The sequence below is a fragment of the Chrysemys picta genome, chromosome 7, assembly GCF_011386835.1.
Source record: "Chrysemys picta bellii isolate R12L10 chromosome 7, ASM1138683v2, whole genome shotgun sequence".
Classification (NCBI taxonomy): Eukaryota; Metazoa; Chordata; order Testudines; family Emydidae; genus Chrysemys; species Chrysemys picta.
In genome coordinates, this window is record NC_088797.1 from 53,454,329 (window position 1) to 53,474,580 (window position 20,252).

General features: G+C 41.9%; 1 protein-coding gene across 16 annotated transcripts in view; it reads left to right on the forward strand.

Moving 5' to 3' along the window:
• The window catches only part of USP4 (ubiquitin specific peptidase 4), a 145,225-nt gene that overhangs the window by 38,482 nt on the left and 86,491 nt on the right, over window positions 1-20,252 (forward strand). For 7 of the 16 annotated variants that reach the window (XR_010589444.1, XR_010589446.1, XR_010589447.1 and 4 more), the window contains exons 7-9: window positions 16,608-16,754; window positions 17,339-17,447; window positions 18,844-19,017. Coding sequence is in view for 8 of the 16 variants with exons in the window: in XM_065553186.1 (XP_065409258.1) it covers window positions 16,608-16,754; window positions 17,339-17,447; window positions 18,844-19,017 (430 nt within the window). In the remaining 8 variants the exon portion in view is untranslated. Of the gene's footprint in view, window positions 1-14,612; window positions 15,919-16,054; window positions 16,178-16,607; window positions 16,755-17,338; window positions 17,448-18,843; window positions 19,018-20,252 lie in introns of those variants that run through there. The other 9 variants (XR_010589445.1, XR_010589448.1, XR_010589449.1 and 6 more) reach the window with 4 other exon arrangements.

The window sequence follows — 20,252 nt, forward strand, 5'->3', positions numbered from 1 at the left end:
ATCCTATTTTAGATTTTCCTTTATAGTCACTCCCAGCCACAACCATACATTGAATGAAAAAGATCAAAAGAAACACTGAATATCTGCCTCATCCGCTGAGCACCGTCCCCTCATGCGCTGAATGAAGCAGGCATCCTGTGGAAAAAATAGTGTGTAACCATGTAATTCAAGACTGATATGCGCACAAGGAGGCAGAACTAAGATTGCACGAACGGCCTGTTTTTCTAAAATATCTGCTGTAGTTAATACAGGAAGTAATTCTGGAAAATCCTTTGGCCTGTGTTATGTAGGAGGTCAGGCAAAATTATCACTGTGGTCCCTTCTGGCATTAAAAATCTATGAAATTCTCTTCATGAGTCCCTGAAGTGATTCATGATCAGATGAAAGCTTTCTTCACTGATGTCATTTGTTCCTGTGTGGCTGATTATTGATGGGACATTATCAATGTTGGTAGTGTCCTGTGTATAATGTGGTGCTATGTAAATCTATGCTGTCATATGCACATGTGAAATGGCATCTAGAGGTGCCTTGTTGGTGGAACCTTCCTGTCTAATGACCAACAAATAGATATTCTGGCAGAGCAGAGTCAGAATAGCAGTTGATTGATAGTAACCCAAGGAATAAGCAAGAGCCAAACATAAAGGGAATTACTAGCATGAACAATGATACATAATCCTTACTACAGACTTCACAGTGAGGAACCTGGTCTGTGGCCCAATAGTAATCCCAGGTGCCAGAGATAACAATATAACTGACTGTGCCTTGTTATTGGCAGGGAAGGGAGAGTGCTTGTGGCCCTACAGAAATTTTCAAGTTCCACTGGGATGGAATTAAAGAATATTGTTTTTTCCAAACGATTGTCTGTCCTGTGCAGTGGGCCCAGGAAGGAATCCAGTGCTTCTCAGGTTGTTCTGATAGGCTGACTAAAAGCTTGTTTTAGGGAGTCCTGAGAATTAAGGGTGCATTCGTCAGCAGCACCTTTCTCGGCTAAGACTGGAAGCTTTTATAGAAGAGATCTACAGAGCTTCCAGCTGTTCCTGTCTATGCACTTTCCCCAGTAATTACTGGATCAGCACACCTCTGCAGCTGTCTCTGTAGGGTGTGGAGAAGAGTTTTTCCTCAGTAAAACACCACTACCTTCTTGTATGTGGATGGGATGCTAGACCATAATGTTCCAGACTTTTCAAGGTCATAGAAATAGGCGTGTACTTGTAAATGTTTCTGCAGTCTCAGTACCCCTTTCTGGAATGACCTGCCCTGAGATTTTCCGTATGTTTTAAAGTTGCAAATAATGTTTTCTTTGTAATTTTAGAATTATGGTTCTAGTTTGAGATGTCAACGGTTATAAACATTTAGCCAGAGTTGGTATTTCTTTCCTTCTGTTAACAGTATTGAGTTGGATGCTTTTCACTAATCGTTTTTGTGTTTAATTTCTTTGACTCTTCCTTTTAACATTTACTTTTATTCTTGAATGCCATGGGAATAAGGGGAGAAAGGGTGAAATGTGGTGGCCCTTTGTGTTAAAAAAAATTACTTCACTGCAGTTGGTGCATAGGAATTGCCTGACTGGATCAGACCAGCACTTCATCTAGTCCAGTGTCCTGTGTTCCACAGTGGCCAGAACCAGGTGTTTCAGAGGATGCTATATGAACCCTGAAATAGGCATTTGTGGAATAATCTCTCTCTTCCTTCCCCCTCCACAAAGGTCCTGATCTCTAATATTAAAGATTTGGCTTAAGCCCTGGAGCGCAAGATTTAAATATCCCTTCCAAATTGTTGTCCATTAATTATGGTATCTCTGGACCGTCTTGATATCCATATAAATGTCAGTGCCTTTTTGAACCTTACTTTCTTGACCTCCATGACTTCCTGTGGCAGAGAGTTCCACAGCTTAATTGCACATTCTGTGAAAAAGTGTTTCCTTTTATTAGTTTTCCTTTCTGGCCTTTTAATTTAATTGAACTTCCCCTTATGCTTGTGTGATGAGACAGGTAGGCTCTCATGAATTACCCTTCTCTCTACCATTCATTATTTTGTATACTTTTATGATGTGCTTTCTTATTTGTCCCCTTTCTAATGTACAATTCCTAGTTTTTTCATATGAGGATTTTTCCAGAGTTTTTTTCATTCTTTTTGCTCTTAGACTCATAGACTCTAAGGTCAGAAGGGCCCATTATGATCATCTAGTCTGATCTCCCACATGATGCGGACCACAAAAGCTGACGCACCCACTCCTGGAAGAATTCTCTCCCTTGACTCAGCTGTTGAAGTCCCCAAATCATGATTTAAAGACTTCAAATTGCTGAGAATCCTCCAGCAAGCGACCTCTGCCCCATGCTGCGGAGGAAGGGGAAAAACCTCCAGGGCCTCTGCCAATTTACTCTGGAGAAAAATTCCTTCCCGACCCCAAATATGGCGATCAGCTGAACCCCGAGCATGCGGGCAAGATTCTCTAGCCAGACCCTCTGGAAAAGTTCTCTGTAGTAACTTTTAATATCCCATCATTGACCATTGTTACTAATTACCAGCGATGGCACATTATTGACCTATTGACTAAAATCACTTTATCCCATCAAACCATCCCCTCCATAAACTTATCAAGCTTAATTTTAAAGCCAGAGAGGTCTTTCGCCCCCACTGTTTCCCTCGGAAGGCTGTTCCAAAACTTCACCCCTCTGATGGTTAGAAACCTTCGTCTAATTTCAAGCCTAAACTTCCCGACGGCCAGTTTATATCCATTTGTTCTCGTGTCCACATTAGTACTGAGCTGAAATAATTCCTCTCCCTCCCTGGTATTTATCCCTCTGATATATTTAAAGAGAGCAGTCATATCCCCCCCTCAGCCTTCTTTTGGTTAAGGTAAACAAACCGAGCTCCTCGAGTCTCCTTTCATATGACAGATTTTCCATTCCTCGGATCATCCTAGTGGTCCTTTTCTGTACCCGTTCCAGTTTGATTTCATCCTTTTTAAACATGGGAGACCAGAACTGTACACAGTACTCCAAATGAGGTCTCACCAGTGCCTTGTATAACGGAACCAGCACCTCCTTATCCCTACTAGAAATACCTCGCCTAATGCATCCCAAGACCGCATTAGCTTTTTTCACGGCCACGTCACATTGCCGACTCATAGTCATCCTGCGATCAACCAGGACTCCGAGGTCCTTCTCCTCTTCCGTTACTTCCAACCGATGCGTCCCCAGCTTATAACTAAAATTCTTGTTATTTATCCCTAAATGCATAATCTTACACTTCTCACTATTAAATTTCATCCTATTACTATTACTCCATTTTACAAGGTCATCCAAATCTCCCTGCAGGATATCCTGATCCTTCTCCGAATTGGCAATACCTCCCAACTTTGTGTCATCCGCAAACTTTATCAGCCCACTCCTACATTTGGTTCCGAGGTCAGTAATGAATAGATTAAATAAAATCGGACCCAAAACCGAACCTTGAGGAACTCCACTGGTAACCTCCCTCCAACCTGACAGTTCACCTTTCAGTACGACCCGCTGCAGTCTCCCCTTTAACCAGTTCTTTATCCACCTCTGGATTTTCATATTGATCCCCATCTTTTCTAATTTAACCAATAATTCCTCATGCGGTACCGTATCAAACGCTTTACTGAAATCGAGGTATATTAGATCCACCGCATTTCCTTTATCTAAAAAATCTGTTACTTTCTCAAAGAAGGAGATCAGGTTGGTTTGGCACGATCTACCTTTCGTAAAACCGTGTTGTAATTTGTCCCAACTGGCATGGACCTCAAGGTCCTTAACTACTTTCTTCTTCAAATTTTTTTCCAAGACCTTGCATATTACAGATGTTAAACTAACAGGCTTGTAATTACCCAGGTCACTTTTTTTCCCCTTCTTGAAAATAGGAACCACATTAGCTACTCTCGAGTCAAACGGTACCACCCCCGAGTTTACAGATTCATTGAAAATTATCGCTAACGGGCTTGCAATTTCTTGCGCCAGTTCCTTTAATATTCTCGGATGAAGATCATCCGGTCCGCCTGATTTAGTCCCATTAAGCTGTTCGAGTTTGACTTCTACCTCGGATACGGTAATGTCAATCCCCACTCCTTTATTCCCATCCATCTCGCTTCCAGTATTCCTCAGCCTTTCATTAGCCTCATTAAATACCGATGCAAAATATTCATTTAGATATTGTGCCATGCCTAGATTATCCTTAATCTCTACTCCATCTACAGTCTTAAGCGGTCCCACTTCTTCTTTCTTTGTTTTCTTCCTATTTATATGGCTATAAAAGCTCTTACTATTGGTTTAATTCCCCTTGCAAGGTCCAACTCTACACGGCTTTTGGCTTTTCTCACTCCATCTCTACATGCTCTGACCTCAATAAGGTAGGTTTCTTTGCTGATCCCTCCCATCTTCCACTCCCTGTACGCTTTCTGTTTTTTCTTAATGACCCCTCTGAGACGCTTGCTCATCCAGCTTGGTCTAAATCTCCTACCTATGAACCGTTTTCCCTTCCTCGGGATACAGACCTCCGACAGCTCCTGCAACTTCAACTTGAAATAATCCCAGGCGCCTTCCGCCTTTAGATCCCTAAATATGTTAGTCCAATCCACTTCCCTAACTAGTCTCCTTAATTTATTAAAGTTAGCCCTTTTGAAATCGTAAACCTTAGTCTCCGATTTAATTCTGTTAATCTTTCCATTTAGTTTAAACTGAATTAGCTCATGATCACTTGAGCCAAGGTTGTCCCGTATAACCATTTCCTCAACGAGGTCCTCACTACTCACCAGAACCAAATCTAAAATGGCATCCCCCCTCGTCGGTTCAGCAACTACTTGATGAAGGAATTCATCAGCTATCACGTCTAGGAAAATCTGAGCCCCATTATTGTTACTAGCATTTGTTCCCCAATCTATATCTAGGAAGTTAAAGTCTCCCATGATTACACAGTTCCTATTAGTATTTACTTCCCTAAAAACGTTAGAGTTCTCTGTCCGTATCCAGGCTAGATCCCGGCGGTCTATAGCACACCCCAAGCACTATCCCAGGGGAGGCTCTAGTAGTTCTTTTACCCAATGTGAGTATTGCCCAGACAGACTCAGTCTTATCCATTCCATCACTTATTATTTCTTTACAGTTTACCTCATTATTGACATACAATGCTACTCCCCCACCCTTACCTTTGATCTGGTCTTTCCTAAACAGCACATACCCTTCCATACCTGTACTCCAGTCATGAACCCCCTCCAAATCTTCAATATTTTTTTGATATGGGGTGACCAGAACTGCACATGGACAGTATTCCAGGTGAGGGTGCACCATAGATTTGTGCAAAGGCATAACGTTTTCAGTATTCCCCACCCCATTTCTTATGTGTCCTAACATGCTATTAGCTTTTTTGACCACAGCAGCACATTGATATTGAACAGAGGTCGTCATTGAGGCATAGGCACCAACTCTGTGGGTGCTCTGGGGCTGGAGCACCTACAGGGAAAAATTAGTGGGTGCTCTGCACCCACCGGCAGCCAAGCTCCCCTTCCGCCCATCCCACCTCCTCCGCCACGTCCCTGCTCCTCCGCCTACCTCCAAGCGCTTCTCACCTGGCTGCCTCCAAACAGCTGTTGTCAGCGTTGGCACGCTCCGGGAGGCGGAGGAGGAGCGGGAACATGGCGCGCTCAGGGGAGGAGGCGGGGAAGAGGTGGGGTTGGGGTGGGGATTTGGGGAAGGAGTTGGAATATTGACAGGGAGGGGGCGGAGTTGAGGCGGGGACTTTGGGGAAGGGGTTGGAATGGGGGCGGGGAAGGGGTGGGAAGAGGCAGGGCAGAGGGGCCTCATGGAAGGGGTGGAGTGGTGGCAGGGCGGGGCGCGGGGGGGTGTCAAGCACCCATGGGAAAGAGGGGAAGCCGGCACCTATGCATTGAGGTGTTTACGGTTGGTCCATTTCTTGGGTTGATGCAGTTAATTCAGAACCCCATAAATGTAAGGATAGTTTTAATTTTTCCAATGTGCCTTACTTTGCATTTGTTGACTTCAAATTTAATTGACCACCATGCTGCCCATTCCTTTAGCTTGTTTAGATCTCTCTGAAGTTCCTTGCGGTCCTCTCTGGTTCTGACTAACCTAAATAACTTTGTGTCATGTGCAGATTTTGCTACCCAACTGTTCATTGCCCTTTCCAGATCATTAATAAATATATTAAATAACACGGGCTCTAGTATGTTACCTGAGGCCTGCACCGTTCACCTTTTGCCATGATGAAAATTGATCTTTTACTCCTACTTTTTAAAGTTCTGTTCCTAGCTCCTTTTTGATCCAAGGCACTATTTTTGCCTCTTGCCCTATGATGATTTAGATTCTTTAGTAGCCTATTGTGTGGGAACTTGTCGAAGGCCTTTTGGAACATAAATAAGTTACATCAGATGGCTCTCCTTTATATGCTGCTGCTTCTTTACCTTACGTGCTCAAAGAATTCAAAAAGATTAAGTGAGCCATGATTTTTTCCTTGCAGAATCCATGTTCAGTAGACCCCGTTGGATCATGAACTTCTAGATGTGGTGGTGTTCTGTTTAATTATCAATGTAACCAATTTTTCAGGTGTAGATGGAAGGCTTACGGGTCTATAATTGTGCAGATCACACCTTTACCTTTTTTAGAATGTGACTACATTTGCTGTCTTCCAATCTTCTGGAACAATAGCTGTTTTTAATGAGAGATAACAGGTTTTTGTTAGCAGCTTGGTTACTTCATACTTCAGTTCCTTCAGAACTCTTGGATGTACCACCTGGGTCTTGTGACTTACTGCATTTTAAATTATCATTTTGCTTTACACCTGTTTATATCTATTTCTCTATCTCTGACAGCATCTCATCTTTGAAACCAGGAAAGAGCAGGTCTGGGGAGGAATCTTTCCAATTCTCAGTGGTTAAGACTGATGAATAGGAATTATTTAGCTTCTCGGCAACATCCTTACTTCCTTGATGTCTGCCTTTAACTCTTGGTGATCCAGTGGACCAACTGATTGTTTCTAGGCATCCTGCTTCTGATCTACTTAAAGTATATCTTGGTTTTTATACCTTTAGTCATTTGCTCTTTGAACTTTATTTTGGTCCTTCTATTTTCCCTCTTACATAAATTATAGCAGTCGTTACGTTCCTGTTTATTAGCTTCATAAAGGTTATATTTCCAAATGTAGAAGGATTTCTGTTTGGCTTGAATAGCCTCTTAACCCTTGCCATGTAGCTGCAATGGTTTACTCCTTGCCTTCCTACTTCCTTTTTTGCACAACAGTACTCTTGTCTTCTGGGATCTTTTTAGTAGCATCCAAGCCACATCTAGGGATTTTACTTTTTTATTTTAGTTTTGAGCACTTTTTGACTGACTACCTCATTTTATTGAAATCTTCTTTTCTAAAGAACAGTGTCACTGCATCACTTTTTGGTACACCACCTACTGCTTAGATGTTGAACCTAGTTATATTGTGGTTACTGTTACTTAGTGACTCAGTTGCTGTCACTTCTTGAATTTGTTCCTGTGTGTTACGTAAGACACAGTCAGAAGGAACCTCTTCCCTTGTGTGCTGTAGAACTAGCTGCTCCAAGAAGCAATTGTTTAAAGTTTATGCTGTAGGAATTTTTGGAAGAAGTTCTATGACCTCTGTTATCTAGTCTGACCTCCTATATGATCACTAAGGTCCCTTCTGGTTTTGGGGTCTATGGATATATGAAAAGTCTTGAAATTTTCTCTAAATTTGATCCTGTTGTGCTGTTTGACCAGTTTATATGTACAGTAGATAGTTAATGCCCACAATTATAGTTTTGTGGGATCTTGTTTCCCCATTGATCTTCCTCAGCATTGTGCATTGGGTTTCTTTATTGATCAAGAGGCCAGTAGTATAGCTTCACTAATATATTTCTATTTTGATAGCTTGGGATTTGTATCCATATAGATTCGACTATGTGATGGTCTTCAGTCAGAATTTTTATCTCATTAGATTCTATGGCATCCCTAACATCCAGTGCTCCTTCCCCACCTGTTCAGCCTTCTGTCTTTTTCTGTACAGTTTGTAAGCAGGTATTTCAGTATACCTTTGGTTTTTCTCATTCCACCATGTTTCTGTAATGTCTGTTTATCAAGGCCCTTGTCCATGGTAGGCATTCTAGGTCTCTGATATTTGCTTTTAAACTTCTTGCATATGTATATAGACACTTATAGTTCTTGTTCTTGACTAGATGTCTGTTTTATTTAACTCCTTGATCGGGCACCCTGTTGATTTTGCAGAATTTGCCTCTATGTTCTTATCCTGTCACTGCTCTAGTTCAGTTGCAATTTGCACCTACCTTTTATTGGATTTACGAATACCATTGTATTTCCAACATCTTTATGGGCTTTTGACTTATGTGCTGCTCAGCCCTTTCCAGCATTCAGTTTAAATGTTCCTCCAGTGTGGTGTTTTATGTGCCAGCAGCTGGGTTCCATTCCGATTTAGGTGGAGTCCATCTCCTCTGTACAGGTTCCACCTCACCCAGATGTTCCATGGTGTCCAGTAAACTTAATCCTCTCTTCTTTGTACCATCTTCTCAACTATGTATTGAGACTCTGCAGTTCCCTCTGTCTTGCTGGACCTCTGCATGGAACTGGAAGCATTTCAGAGGAAGCTGCCTTGGAGACCTTGGGACAAAGTCTTCTATCTAGCAGTCTAAATCTCACTTCCAAGACTTTTCTTTTACATGTCCTTACATCACTGATACCAACATATACCATAAACCACAGGCTCCTCTTCAGCACTCACCGGAAGTCCATCTCAGTGTCTCATAATATCTACCATCTTTGCACCAAGCAGGCAAGTCATATTGTTGGGTTCACAGTCCTATTTGCTAGAGCTGGACAAATAATGGGATTTTTTTGGTTTGCTGGCAGTTTTGAAAATAAATAAAAAAGTTTCATATTCAACTGAAAATGTTTTTCAGAATTCTTTGGTGAATCGAAAAGTCAAAAAAAAAAATTGAATAAAAACATTTAGTTATAGCTGAAACTAAAGTTTTAGAATCAAAACACTTTTTGGTAATTCATCCAAAAAATTTTGCCCAGCTCTACCATCTACATTCCTGACAATTCAATCTCCTGTTGCCCCAGCCTGCCTGAGTCTCCCTACTATAATTCCATATGAAGCAACCTTCTCAGCATGTGAGGGATTCTTCAATTCCGCTGGTTGGAAGGAGGGTCTCATCTAACAGTGTACACCATTCCATTCCTCTTAAGTGCCCTTTCATCGTGAAACTGGCTTCCTCAGCTGGTGGATTGAGGGAGTCAGTTCTGAGGTGTGTGCGCTAACCAATGTTAAGGGTAATCAACAGGATGGATTTGATTTAAATCACTAGTCAGGAAGACTCAATTTAATCATGGGATTCTACATAAAAGTGCATTCTTGTTGGTTGTTATAACCTTAATACATATTCTTCACAACTCAGAGATAGATGTAGGTTTCATTTCATTTTATACATTTTTAAAGAGATTTTTTTTAAAAACTTTTCAGATTAGTTTTACAGCTATATCAGAAAATGAATGATTGGTTATTTCATTTAGCAAAGGTAATTGAAGCAGATATTTATGAAGTCATTGGGAGGTGAACTATCTCCAATTCAACAGATTAATCATTAATATTTGGAGGATTTTCTTGCCATGCTTTAGGAGGAGAAAATCACCAGACAGACATTTAAATTGTTTTATTTAACTAAAACAACAACGTTATGTATTCTGGATTTTTTTTTTCTTCAACAGCAAACATAATATTTTAACAAAACAAGCATATGAATTTTTGAATTTAGTTAAACATTCAAGTTTTTTAAAATCAGGTTTGTTTTTGTTAAAATTGTTTGTAACTAAAATCGTTAAATGAAATATTAAAAAAAAAACCCCCACAAAAATTAAATTGACTACGTGAGCCAGGTCAGATCAAGTGTAGTATCTGTTCTTATCAGTTTAAAATATATTGGCTTCTGCGGCTAACTCAGTCATCTTCACCTTCATTTTCCTGTTTGTTCATAATCTGGAAAAGAAAAGCAAGCTTTCCTGCTTTTTCAGGTCCCAAACGATTTCTCAATTTGGAATGACCTAGTCCAAAGGAGGAAAATATTCTTTCTACAGCGGCAGAAGAAGCTACTGCTGTTAAAAGTGAGATTATCCGTTCAACAGACTCTGAATCCAAGTGCTTGAGTGACTTCCACCAGTTCACTGGTGTGACTTTCTTTAAAACATCATCAGCAAACCTATATCTTGAATGGTTCACCCTTAGCTCTGAAGTTTATTATAGTTGGCATTATGGAGGGATGATTACTGGATGTCCATGTCATAGCCAGCTCCTCTTCTTCAACAGTTAGGGTTTGACCCTAGTACCGAGTATTGAGAATATTTACAAGAAAATGAGCTGGCGATAGTGTTTGTCCCATTTGTTTTATTAGTGCTTGTAATTTAACTCTGTCATTGCCTATTTCTCTTTTTAAGATCACACTCAGTTCTTTCCAAATTTCAACAGCATCAGCAATAAAACAGCTATTTCCCTGCATTTTCTTCAAGGCTACAGAAATAGGCTTCAGGGTACTCAGCATGTGTTCAACATTTCTGTTGAGAACTTTGTCTGTGACAGTGCCATCTGTTTTTTCACCATTTTCACAAACTGTCATCAGATTAGGCCAGTTCTTGATCTAGAGCTCAAAACAGTCCACTACTGAGTTCCATCGCACGTCTTATGGGAGAGTTAGCTTGGTTCCTCCCACTTTTTTTAGAGCAGCTGCTGCAAAAAAAGTCTTATAATCCTTCAAAGTCTGAATCAGTCTCTGATTCACCAAACAGTTCATTAAACTCGACTTCAGTCACAGCTGCACCTGCATTGTCATCATAGATGTCGGCAGTGTCGTCTTCAGACTCAGATTCCTTTTCATCATCAGCCTCTGTTGTCTCATCATAAAATATGGCATCTTCTGACCCGTCGAGTGCATTGCTGATACAGCATATTCTAAATGATTTTTCTATCATTTCCGAGGGAATGGACACCCACACGTCCTTGATCCACTGGGTGACCAGATTGATTTCGGGCTTCATAAGATTGCCACCTTTTGTCAACTTCGCCATGCCTGAGCACATCCATTCAGACCACATTTTGCATAGCCTGTCCTGAAAGGGTTTGTTCAGGCAGACATTAAGCGGTTGTAGAACTGAAGTTAAGCCTCTAGGTATTACAGCCAAAGTAGTTTTCATATCTTTGGCCACATTTTTCACCTCATCCGTCTTGTGTGCCCTGAACATGTCCCAAATGAACATAGCAGGTTTCTTGAAAAGAGCTCCTGGTCTCTTATACCACACTTAGCCATTCAATAGTTGCACTTTCATCCATCCTTCCCTTTTTGTGTGCACGTACGATGATGCCAGCAGGAAACTTCATGTTTTTAGGCAAGGTTTTTCTTTTAAAAATAACAGGAGGGAGCTTTGATCATAGAATCATAGAATATCAGGGTTGGAAGGGACCTCAAGAGGTCATCTAGTCCAACCCCCTGCTCAAAGCAGGACCAATTCCCAACTAAATCATCCCAGCCAGGGCTTTGTCAAGCCGGGCCTTAAAAACCTCCAAGGAAGGAGACTCCACCACCTCCCTAGGTAACGCATTCCGGTGCTTCACCACCCTCCTAGTGAAATAGTGTTTCCTAATATCCAACCTGGACCTCCCCCACTGCAACTTGAGACCATTGCTCCTTGTTCTGTCATCTGCCACCACTGAGAACAGCCGAGCTCCGTCCTCTTTGGAACCCCCCTTCAGGTAGTTGAAGGCTGCTATCAAATCCCCCCTCATTCTTCTCTTCTGCAGACTAAACAATCCCAGTTCCCTCAGCCTCTCCTCATAAGTCATGTGCTCCAGACCCCTAATCTTTTTTGTTGCCCTCCGTTGGATTCTTTTCAATTTTTCCACATCCTTCTTGTAGTGTGGGGCCCAAAACTGGACACAGTATTCCAGATGAGGCCTCACCAATGTCGAATAAAGGGGAACGATCACATTCCTCGATCTGCTGGCAATGCCCCTACTTATACAGCCCAAAATGCCGTTAGCCTTCTTGGCAACAAGAGCACACTGTTAACTCATATCCAGCTTCTGGTCCACTGTGACCCCTAGGTCCTTTTCTGCAGAACTGCTACCTAGCCATTCGGTCCCTAGTCTGTAGCAGTGCAGGGGATTCTTCCGTCCTAAGTGCAGGACTCTGCACTTGTCCTTGTTGAACCTCATCAGGTTTTTTTTGGCCCAATCCTCTAATTTGTCTAGGTCCCTCTGTATCCGATCCCTACCCTCTAGTGTATCTACCACGCCTCCTAGTTTAGTGTCATCTGCAAACTTGCTGAGAGTGCAGTCCACACCATCCTCCAGATCATTAATAAAGATATTAAACAAAACCGGCCCCAGGACCGACCCTTGGGGCACTCCGCTTGATACCGGCTGCCAACTAGACATGGAGCCATTGATCACTACCCGTTGAGCCCGACGATCTAGCCAGCTTTCTATCCACCTTACAGTCCATTCATCCAGCCCATACTTCTTTAACTTGGCGGCAAGAATACTGTGGTAGACCGTATCAAAAGCTTTGCTAAAGTCAAGGAATAACACATCCACTGCTTTCCCCTCATCCACGGAGCCAGTTATCTCATCATAGAAGGCAATTAGGTTAGTCAGGCACGACTTCCCCTTTGTGAATCCATGCTGACTGTTCCTGATCACTTTCCTCTCCTCTAAATGTTTCATAATTGATTCCTTGAGGACCTGCTCCATGATTTTTCCAGGGACTGAGGTGAGGCTGACTGGCCTGTAGTTCCCCGGATCCTCCTTCTTCCTTTTTTTAAAGATGGGCACTACATTAGCCTTTTTCCAGTCATCTGGGACCTCCCCCGATCGCCATGAGTTTTCAAAAATAATGGCTAATGGCTCTGCAATCTCATCCGCCAACTCCTTTAGCACCCTCGGATGCAGCGCATCCGGCCCCATGGACTTGTGCACGTCCAGTTTTTCTAAATAGTCCCGAACCACTTCTTTCTCCACAGAGGGCTGGTCACCTTCTCCCCATGCTGTACTGCCCAGTGCAGCAATCTGGGAGCTGACCTTGTTCGTGAAGACAGAGGCAAAAAATCATTGAGTACATTAGCTTTTTCCACATCCTCGGTCACTAGGTTGCCTCCCTCATTCAGTAAGGGGCCCACACTTTCCTTGATTTTCTTCTTGTTGCTAACATACCTGAAGAAACCCTTCTTGTTACTCTTAACATCCCTTGCTAGCTGCGACTCCAAGTGTGATTTGGCCTTCCTGATTTCACTCCTGCATGCCTGAGCAATATTTTTATACTCCTCCCTGGTCATTTGTCCAATCTTCCACTTCTTGTAAGCTTCTTTTTTGCGTTTAAGATCAGCAAGGATTTCACTGTTTAGCCAAGCTAGTCGCCCGCCATATTTACTATTCTTTCTACACATCGGGATGGTTTGTTCCTGCAACCGCAATAAGGATTCTTTAAAATACAGCCAGCTCTCCTGGACCCCTTTGCCCTTCATGTTATTCTCCCAGGGGATCCTGCCTATCTGTTCCCTGAGGGAGTCAAAGTCTGCTTTTCTGAAGTCCAGGGTCCGTATTCTGCTGCTCTCCTTTCTTCCTTGTGTCAGGATCCTGAACTCGACCATCTCATGGTCACTGCCTCCCAGGTTCCCATCCACTTTTGCTTCCCCTACTAATTCTTCCCTGTTTGTGAGCAGCAGGTCAAGAAAAGCTCTGCCCCTAGTTGGTTCCTCCAGCACTTGCACCAGGAAATTGTCCCCTACACTTTCCAAAAACTTCCTGGATTGTCTGTGCACCGCTGTATTGCTCTCCCAGCAGATATCAGGGTGATTAAAGTCTCCCATGAGAACCAGGGCCTGCGATCTAGCAACTTCTGCTAGTTGCCAGAAGAAAGCCTCGTCCACCTCATCCCCCTGGTCTGGTGGTCTATAGCAGACTCCAACCACAACATCACCCTTGCTGCTCACACTTCTCAACTTTATCCAGAGACTCTCAGGTTTTTCTGCAGTTTCATACCGGAGCTCTGAGCAGTCATACTGCTCTCTTACATACAACGCAACTCCCCCACCTTTTCTGCCCTGCCTGTCCTTCCTGAACAGTTTATATCCATCCATGACAGTACTCCAGTCATGTGAGTTATCCCACCAAGTCTCTGTTATTCCAATCGCATCATAGTTCCCTGACTGTGCCAGGACTTCCAGTTCTCCCTGCTTGTTTCCCAGGCTTCTTGCATTTGTGTATAGGCACTTAAGATAACTCATCGATCGTCCCTCTTTCTCAGCATGAGACAGGAGTCCTCCCCTCTTGCTCTCTCCTGTTCGTGCCATTTGCCAAACACGATAAAACCACTATAAAATGGATTTTTTTCATGGCCAGTGGTTTTAATTAAAACTGTTTTTTCACCAACACCGGTTACCATTCTGTTGCTCGGGAGATCTAATGTCATTGGTGTTTCGTCCATATTTCCTATTTGTGACAGTTCAAATGCACAGTACTTTTGATATTTTATAATAAACCTTTGGAAAGATTCAATTTTTTTCTTCCAGATCTTTCGGTAGCTTTTGCACTATCTTCGTTCGCTGACCAAGAGAGAGACCATGACAGTTCATGAAGCGAGTACACCAACCCACTGATGTGACAAACATTGACGGCTTTACTGACTTGTATTTGTCGTCTTTCAACATTTGCAGACCACGCAGATGAATTCCAGTTCTAGTGACGATGTCCCCATTTTGTCGACATTCAACAACCCAATTATTGAGATGTTTCTCTAGCTCAGGAAATGAAGCGCACCTCATTGGACATTTTTTCTTGCTTCTTGGCATTTCTTTTAGTGTTGTTTTGTTTTTTCGCCATTCTCTTACTTCTCATTGATACAGAATTCACGAGCAGCGGCACATTTATTGTTTGCTTCTGCATATTCAACAATTTTAAGTTTGAATGCTGCGTGATAAGCAGACCTTTTTCTTTTGATTTCACTGTTTATTTTAAATACTAGTATGAAAATAGATTATTATTATTATTATTGTAGTTATAGATTTTGTAGGACTTTATATAGGAATATCACCTGCTTTATCACTGTCAAATTATTATTGTCACTGAATGTCATGCAGATCTGCAGCACTGCTCTTTTAGTATTCCTTTCAAGCCAATCTAGTCCACTAAACAAAGCCTTTGCAACCTTAAAAGGCTGCAGTATTGACATCAATAAATGGGTTGGCAAACTTCGGCTCCCGGCCTGTCAGGGTAAGCCGCTGGCAGGACGTTTTGTTTACTTGGAGCGTCTGCAGGCATGGAGCCCCTCAGCTCCCAGTGGCCGCGGTTCGCAGTTCCCAGCCAATGGGAGCTGCAGGAAGAGGTGCGACACGTACCATTTTTGCTGTTAACAAGCATGTTATCTCTTGAGACACAAATCCACATTTTGAGAACTGCAAAATTAAGCATCTCTGATGGTATTGTCTAGACTGAGCCCTGAGTCCCATTGGGTAGATAGAAAGATTAACCTAAATAATCTATACAGAAGCCCCTGGAACACCATAAAATTGGGTCCCTAATCCATGAACTATCGGAACTCATTTACAAAACTTTTCTTAAACATTACATGACTATATTGTCTCATATTATAGAATTAGAATTTATAATCCCTATTCCATGATGAGATATCTTTGAGCTATAATGTGTCTTATCTAAAACTATCTTTAGATAGGTTTTTTCTTTAAAAAAAATCCAATTTAAATAAAAAAAATCATTTTTTTTTAAATCGTTGATTTTTATCCACCCTGGTAATTAGTTATTTTTTGTCAAAGTCCAAATTTTTGTCAAGGTCCAGACTCCGAGAAAATAATACAAAAACAAGAACAATAATGATAATCACAAGTAAATAAAAGGATGTCTCTGTCCGTTCAAAAGCATCTGGCGGTCCAAATTTGGCTTACGGTCTGCCTACTGATTACCCCATATAAGCAGTTCTGTCTCTCTACTCCTACAGTTCACCCACTCTGACCTCAAGATGGTGCATCTGGACTCTGAGTGCTACAAACTGCTTGTGCCGGGTTCCTGCATACACCATTTAGCCACGAAACATGTAGTTTTACATGCTGTACTTTGCCCAGTAAGTTAGGTAGCGCCCGCCTTTCTTAGTCTGCTGTTGGTTTCTTACCTGCATAGTTAGAGTGGGTTTTAAAGAGAGGTCTTTTGTTTTGGTAGTCTGTTGTTTATTTAGGGAAAAGGTTTTATTATGTTTAGAGGGTTTAATTTCTTAGTGCACCAGGCTATTTAGAGCCTTCTACCCACTCAGTCCAAACTTCCTTGTGCTTATGCCTTCTAGGGCCTCTTCTTGCTCATGATTGGTTTATTGTTTCTGCCTCTCACTTGTGATGCCCTAGATTGACCCCGTGTTCCAGATTAGTGTTTTGGAAATGCAGATACTAACAAGTTAAGATTGTAAATTCTCAATCAGAAGTGACCTTTATTTCAGAGTGCCAGAATCTGGGGTTTGCAAAAACTGGTGGCGTTGTTTCTGCTTCTTTCCTTTCTCCCAGATCAAGCACTGCAACTAGCAGAAATTTTACTGCTACTTCAGCATCATCAGTAAATTCTTATTCCTCAATAAAAGGAATCTCTTCTGCTATTGCAAATGGTGATAGCAATAACTCCTTTGGACTGACCAACTCCAGCCTTGGCAGGGGGTAAGAGCAGGAATGCTTTTCTTTCCCCCTCTCCTTCCTCTGACTACCTTTGTGTCCTCCCTGTTACCCCTGGCTACTTGTATTTTCAAGCTGTTGAAAGTAATGCTTGCCCCACTCTAGCCCAACTGCATGGAAAACTAGCACTTACTCCAACACCTATTCTCCCTTTCAGATGTTTTGTGTCCCATTCTTTGGCTGTGATAGCCACTTCACCAGGCAGAGACCATAAAACTTTCATCAGCTGTTGGAAAGTAGTAGCTTACCTGCATATGTCCGTATAATGTGATAAAGGATTGTAGGCACCATACACTTGAGGAAAATATTGTCATAAAGTAGTAGAGGTAAATGGTCAAAGAAAAGCAGCCTGAATAGATATAGAAGATACATTGTTACAGTAAACATCAGACCTGCCAGTAATCAGAGTTAAATGAGATGTCAAAACTAACAAATATGGAGGAGCAGAAATATATGAAAAAGCACCAGTAAGAAGGAATAGCATTTGATGCAAATCGTAAACATTGCTGTGATGGGTGAAATGTGGACTGGTGTGGTCTAGATAAAAAATTGTTGTTTTCTTCTTCCAGAGTCTCTGGCTTCTCCTACAGCTGCAGGGAGTCCCCTTTCCAGTCACAGCCCGGCATCTGTGGGCTCAGTAACTTGGGAAACACCTGCTTCATGAACTCTGCATTACAGGTAAAGGGCTGAAAAGAATCCACTTCACGCCTTATCCCCATGGATTCATTGCACACCTGTTTAGTGCTCTCATATAGCACCCCAAAGTGTGTTAAGCACTTTATAGGCCTGTTAGAAGACCATTAGCTGTCCTGAAGAGCGTCTACAGGTAAGAGGTGACGGGCAGAGATTCAAGATAAGGTATTTTTTGTTTTTAAAGCCTGTCAATTTTCTTTTTTTGACAATATTTCTATCTCATTGTCAGGTAAAATGTACACGTGATTTCCCCATGTTCAGCAGTTGCATTCCCTCTCTGTACCTGGACTCTATGCCACAGGCACACGCAGATGGCAGAGTCGAGGAGAGCAGGAGGGTAGCTTCCTAAAAGCCTCCCTACCCTGCTCGATGCTGATTCCTAGAGTCACTGAGTTGCAGAAAGTATCTCAGCACCAGGGAGGAGGAGCAGCTAGGAGGAGGGAAGACCAACTGTACATGGGTAATCCTAAAATGCATTGAGTGATGCAGGTCCAGAGGTTGGTACACATCCCTCCCTGCCATGTTGGTTTGCGGGGACCACAGCATCACTGTATTGCTCCCACCTCTGGTGCTTTACACAAGAGTTCCCCCGTTAGTGTAGGTTAGAAATGTTCTACTGTGTTACAGAAGTCGGCTACCCAGGCATCTTTAATCTCAGCACAAATGAGGAAAATTGCTATAGATACTAATAGAGTGGAGAGAAAGGTGTCAAATGGGATAGAGTGCTCCCTTTTTCATATTCTCCATTCCACTATGGACAGTTACCATTATATAGTATCTTTTAGGCCTCATTTCAGGCTGTGGGAGTTCAGTGGGCTGGAAAACCTCTAACAGAGACACTCCTGAAAACAGCTAGGTGTGCTGTCTAAGCAGAGGCTAGCTTCGCTACTGCTGTTAAGCACGCCGAGTGCTATGTGTTAGTGCTGGGATTGGAGAGAAGGTGGAGAAATTGTAGATCAGAAGGTAACTCTTGATTAAACTGTAAGTGACATGAACTGAAGCTGTGCATTAAAGGGGCATCTCTGCTTCAGCAATAGCCTTAGCAAAGTGCTGATATTTACACTTTTTACCCTTGGAAGAGAAGTCGGAATATTGTGAACTCTTTTATATGGCCTTTGTTATCTGAGTTGCATTGCTCACGTATCTCAATAAGAGGCTTTCTGTTTTACTAAATTGTGAGAGAGCTGTAGACTCAAAACTTTCATTGTTCCTTTTAAATACTTTGTTCTGTCTACTTTTACATGAGTTTTTAAAAAGGTTTTGTCATTTCACATATGTACTGATGTGAAAGTTGGACTGTTGTATTACTTCCTTCTCATAGGGGTTTGCTGTCCTATACAATGACATGAACTTTGTAAATGTGTTTGGTTTTTTATTTCAGTGTTTGAGTAACACTCCACCTCTGACTGAGTATTTCCTGGAAGATAGATATGAGGCTGAAATAAATCATGACAATCCTCTGGGGATGAGAGGAGAAATTGCAGAAGCATATGCAGAACTTATTAAGCAGATGTGGTCTGGGAGACACTCTCACGTGGCACCACGTATGTTCAAAGTAAGTAGACACTTTTTTCAGGGAGGATGGTAGTGAAAGCAAGGTTAGAATGAAAGTTATAATGTCTTTCCACAGGTTTTGCTGTCACGAAAGCTATAATGAAAAATTGCCTGAGTGCTGTTCCAGATCTTTAAAAACGAGGCACACTCCTCTTCAGATGGGTGCTGAAACAAATTGTTAAAGCACATAGCAACCTACCCAGCATAGTATAGCCAAAGATTTTGAACTTGACAATAAAATAGCTGAACTGTGGAAAAAAAATACAGACATTCTCATTTAAATAAGCCATTATACAAGAGGGCTGGAGGGTATCAAATGTTGGACCTATCTTTTTTTGATGGGTTTAAGGAAGATCCTGGGAATTGCAAACCAGTGAACCTTTCTTCAGTGCTAGATGAACAGGTTGAAATTATAATTTAAAAACAGAATGTTAAAACATACAAAGGAACATAGTGTGATATTGACATAGGAACATAACATAAGAATGGCCATACTGGGTGAGACCAAAGGTCTATCTAGCCCAGTATCCTGTCTTCCGACAGTGGCCAATGCCAGGTGCTTTGGAGGGAATGAACAGAACAGGTAATCATCAAGTGATCCATCCCCTGTCGCCAATTCCCAGCTTCTGGCAAACAGAGGCTAGGGACACCATCCCTGCCCATCCTGGTTAATAACCATTGATTGACCTAGTCTCCATGAAAGAATATTGTAGGATTGGTGTTTTAAAATGTTCTCAGGCAAAAAGTTTCGTTCATTTTGTTCATACAAAGGGTAAAATAACATTAGAAGGATGTGAGAAAGACAAGGTGGGTGAGGCAATATCTTTTATTGAACTAACTAGCTTGTCTCTTTCACCAAAAGAAGTTGGTCCAATAAAGATATTATAGAATCATAGAAGATTAGGGTTGGAAGAGAGCTCAGGAGGTCATCTAGTCCATCCCCTGCTCAAAGCAGGACCAACCCCAACTAAATCATCCCAGCCAGGGCTTTGTCAAGCTGAGCCTTAAAAGACCTCTAAGGATGGAGGTTCCACCACCTCCCTAGGTAACCCATTCCAGTGCTTCACCACCCTCCTAGTGAAATAATTGTGATGTTGCACGCCATATGTTTATGGAAATATGTTTGAGTGTGAATAAAATGTAACTGGAATATGCTTTATGCAAAAGGTCTCTTGTAGGGTAACATTACAAAGTTTATAATCTATTGAGTGTGTTCTACCTATTTCTATGAATGTA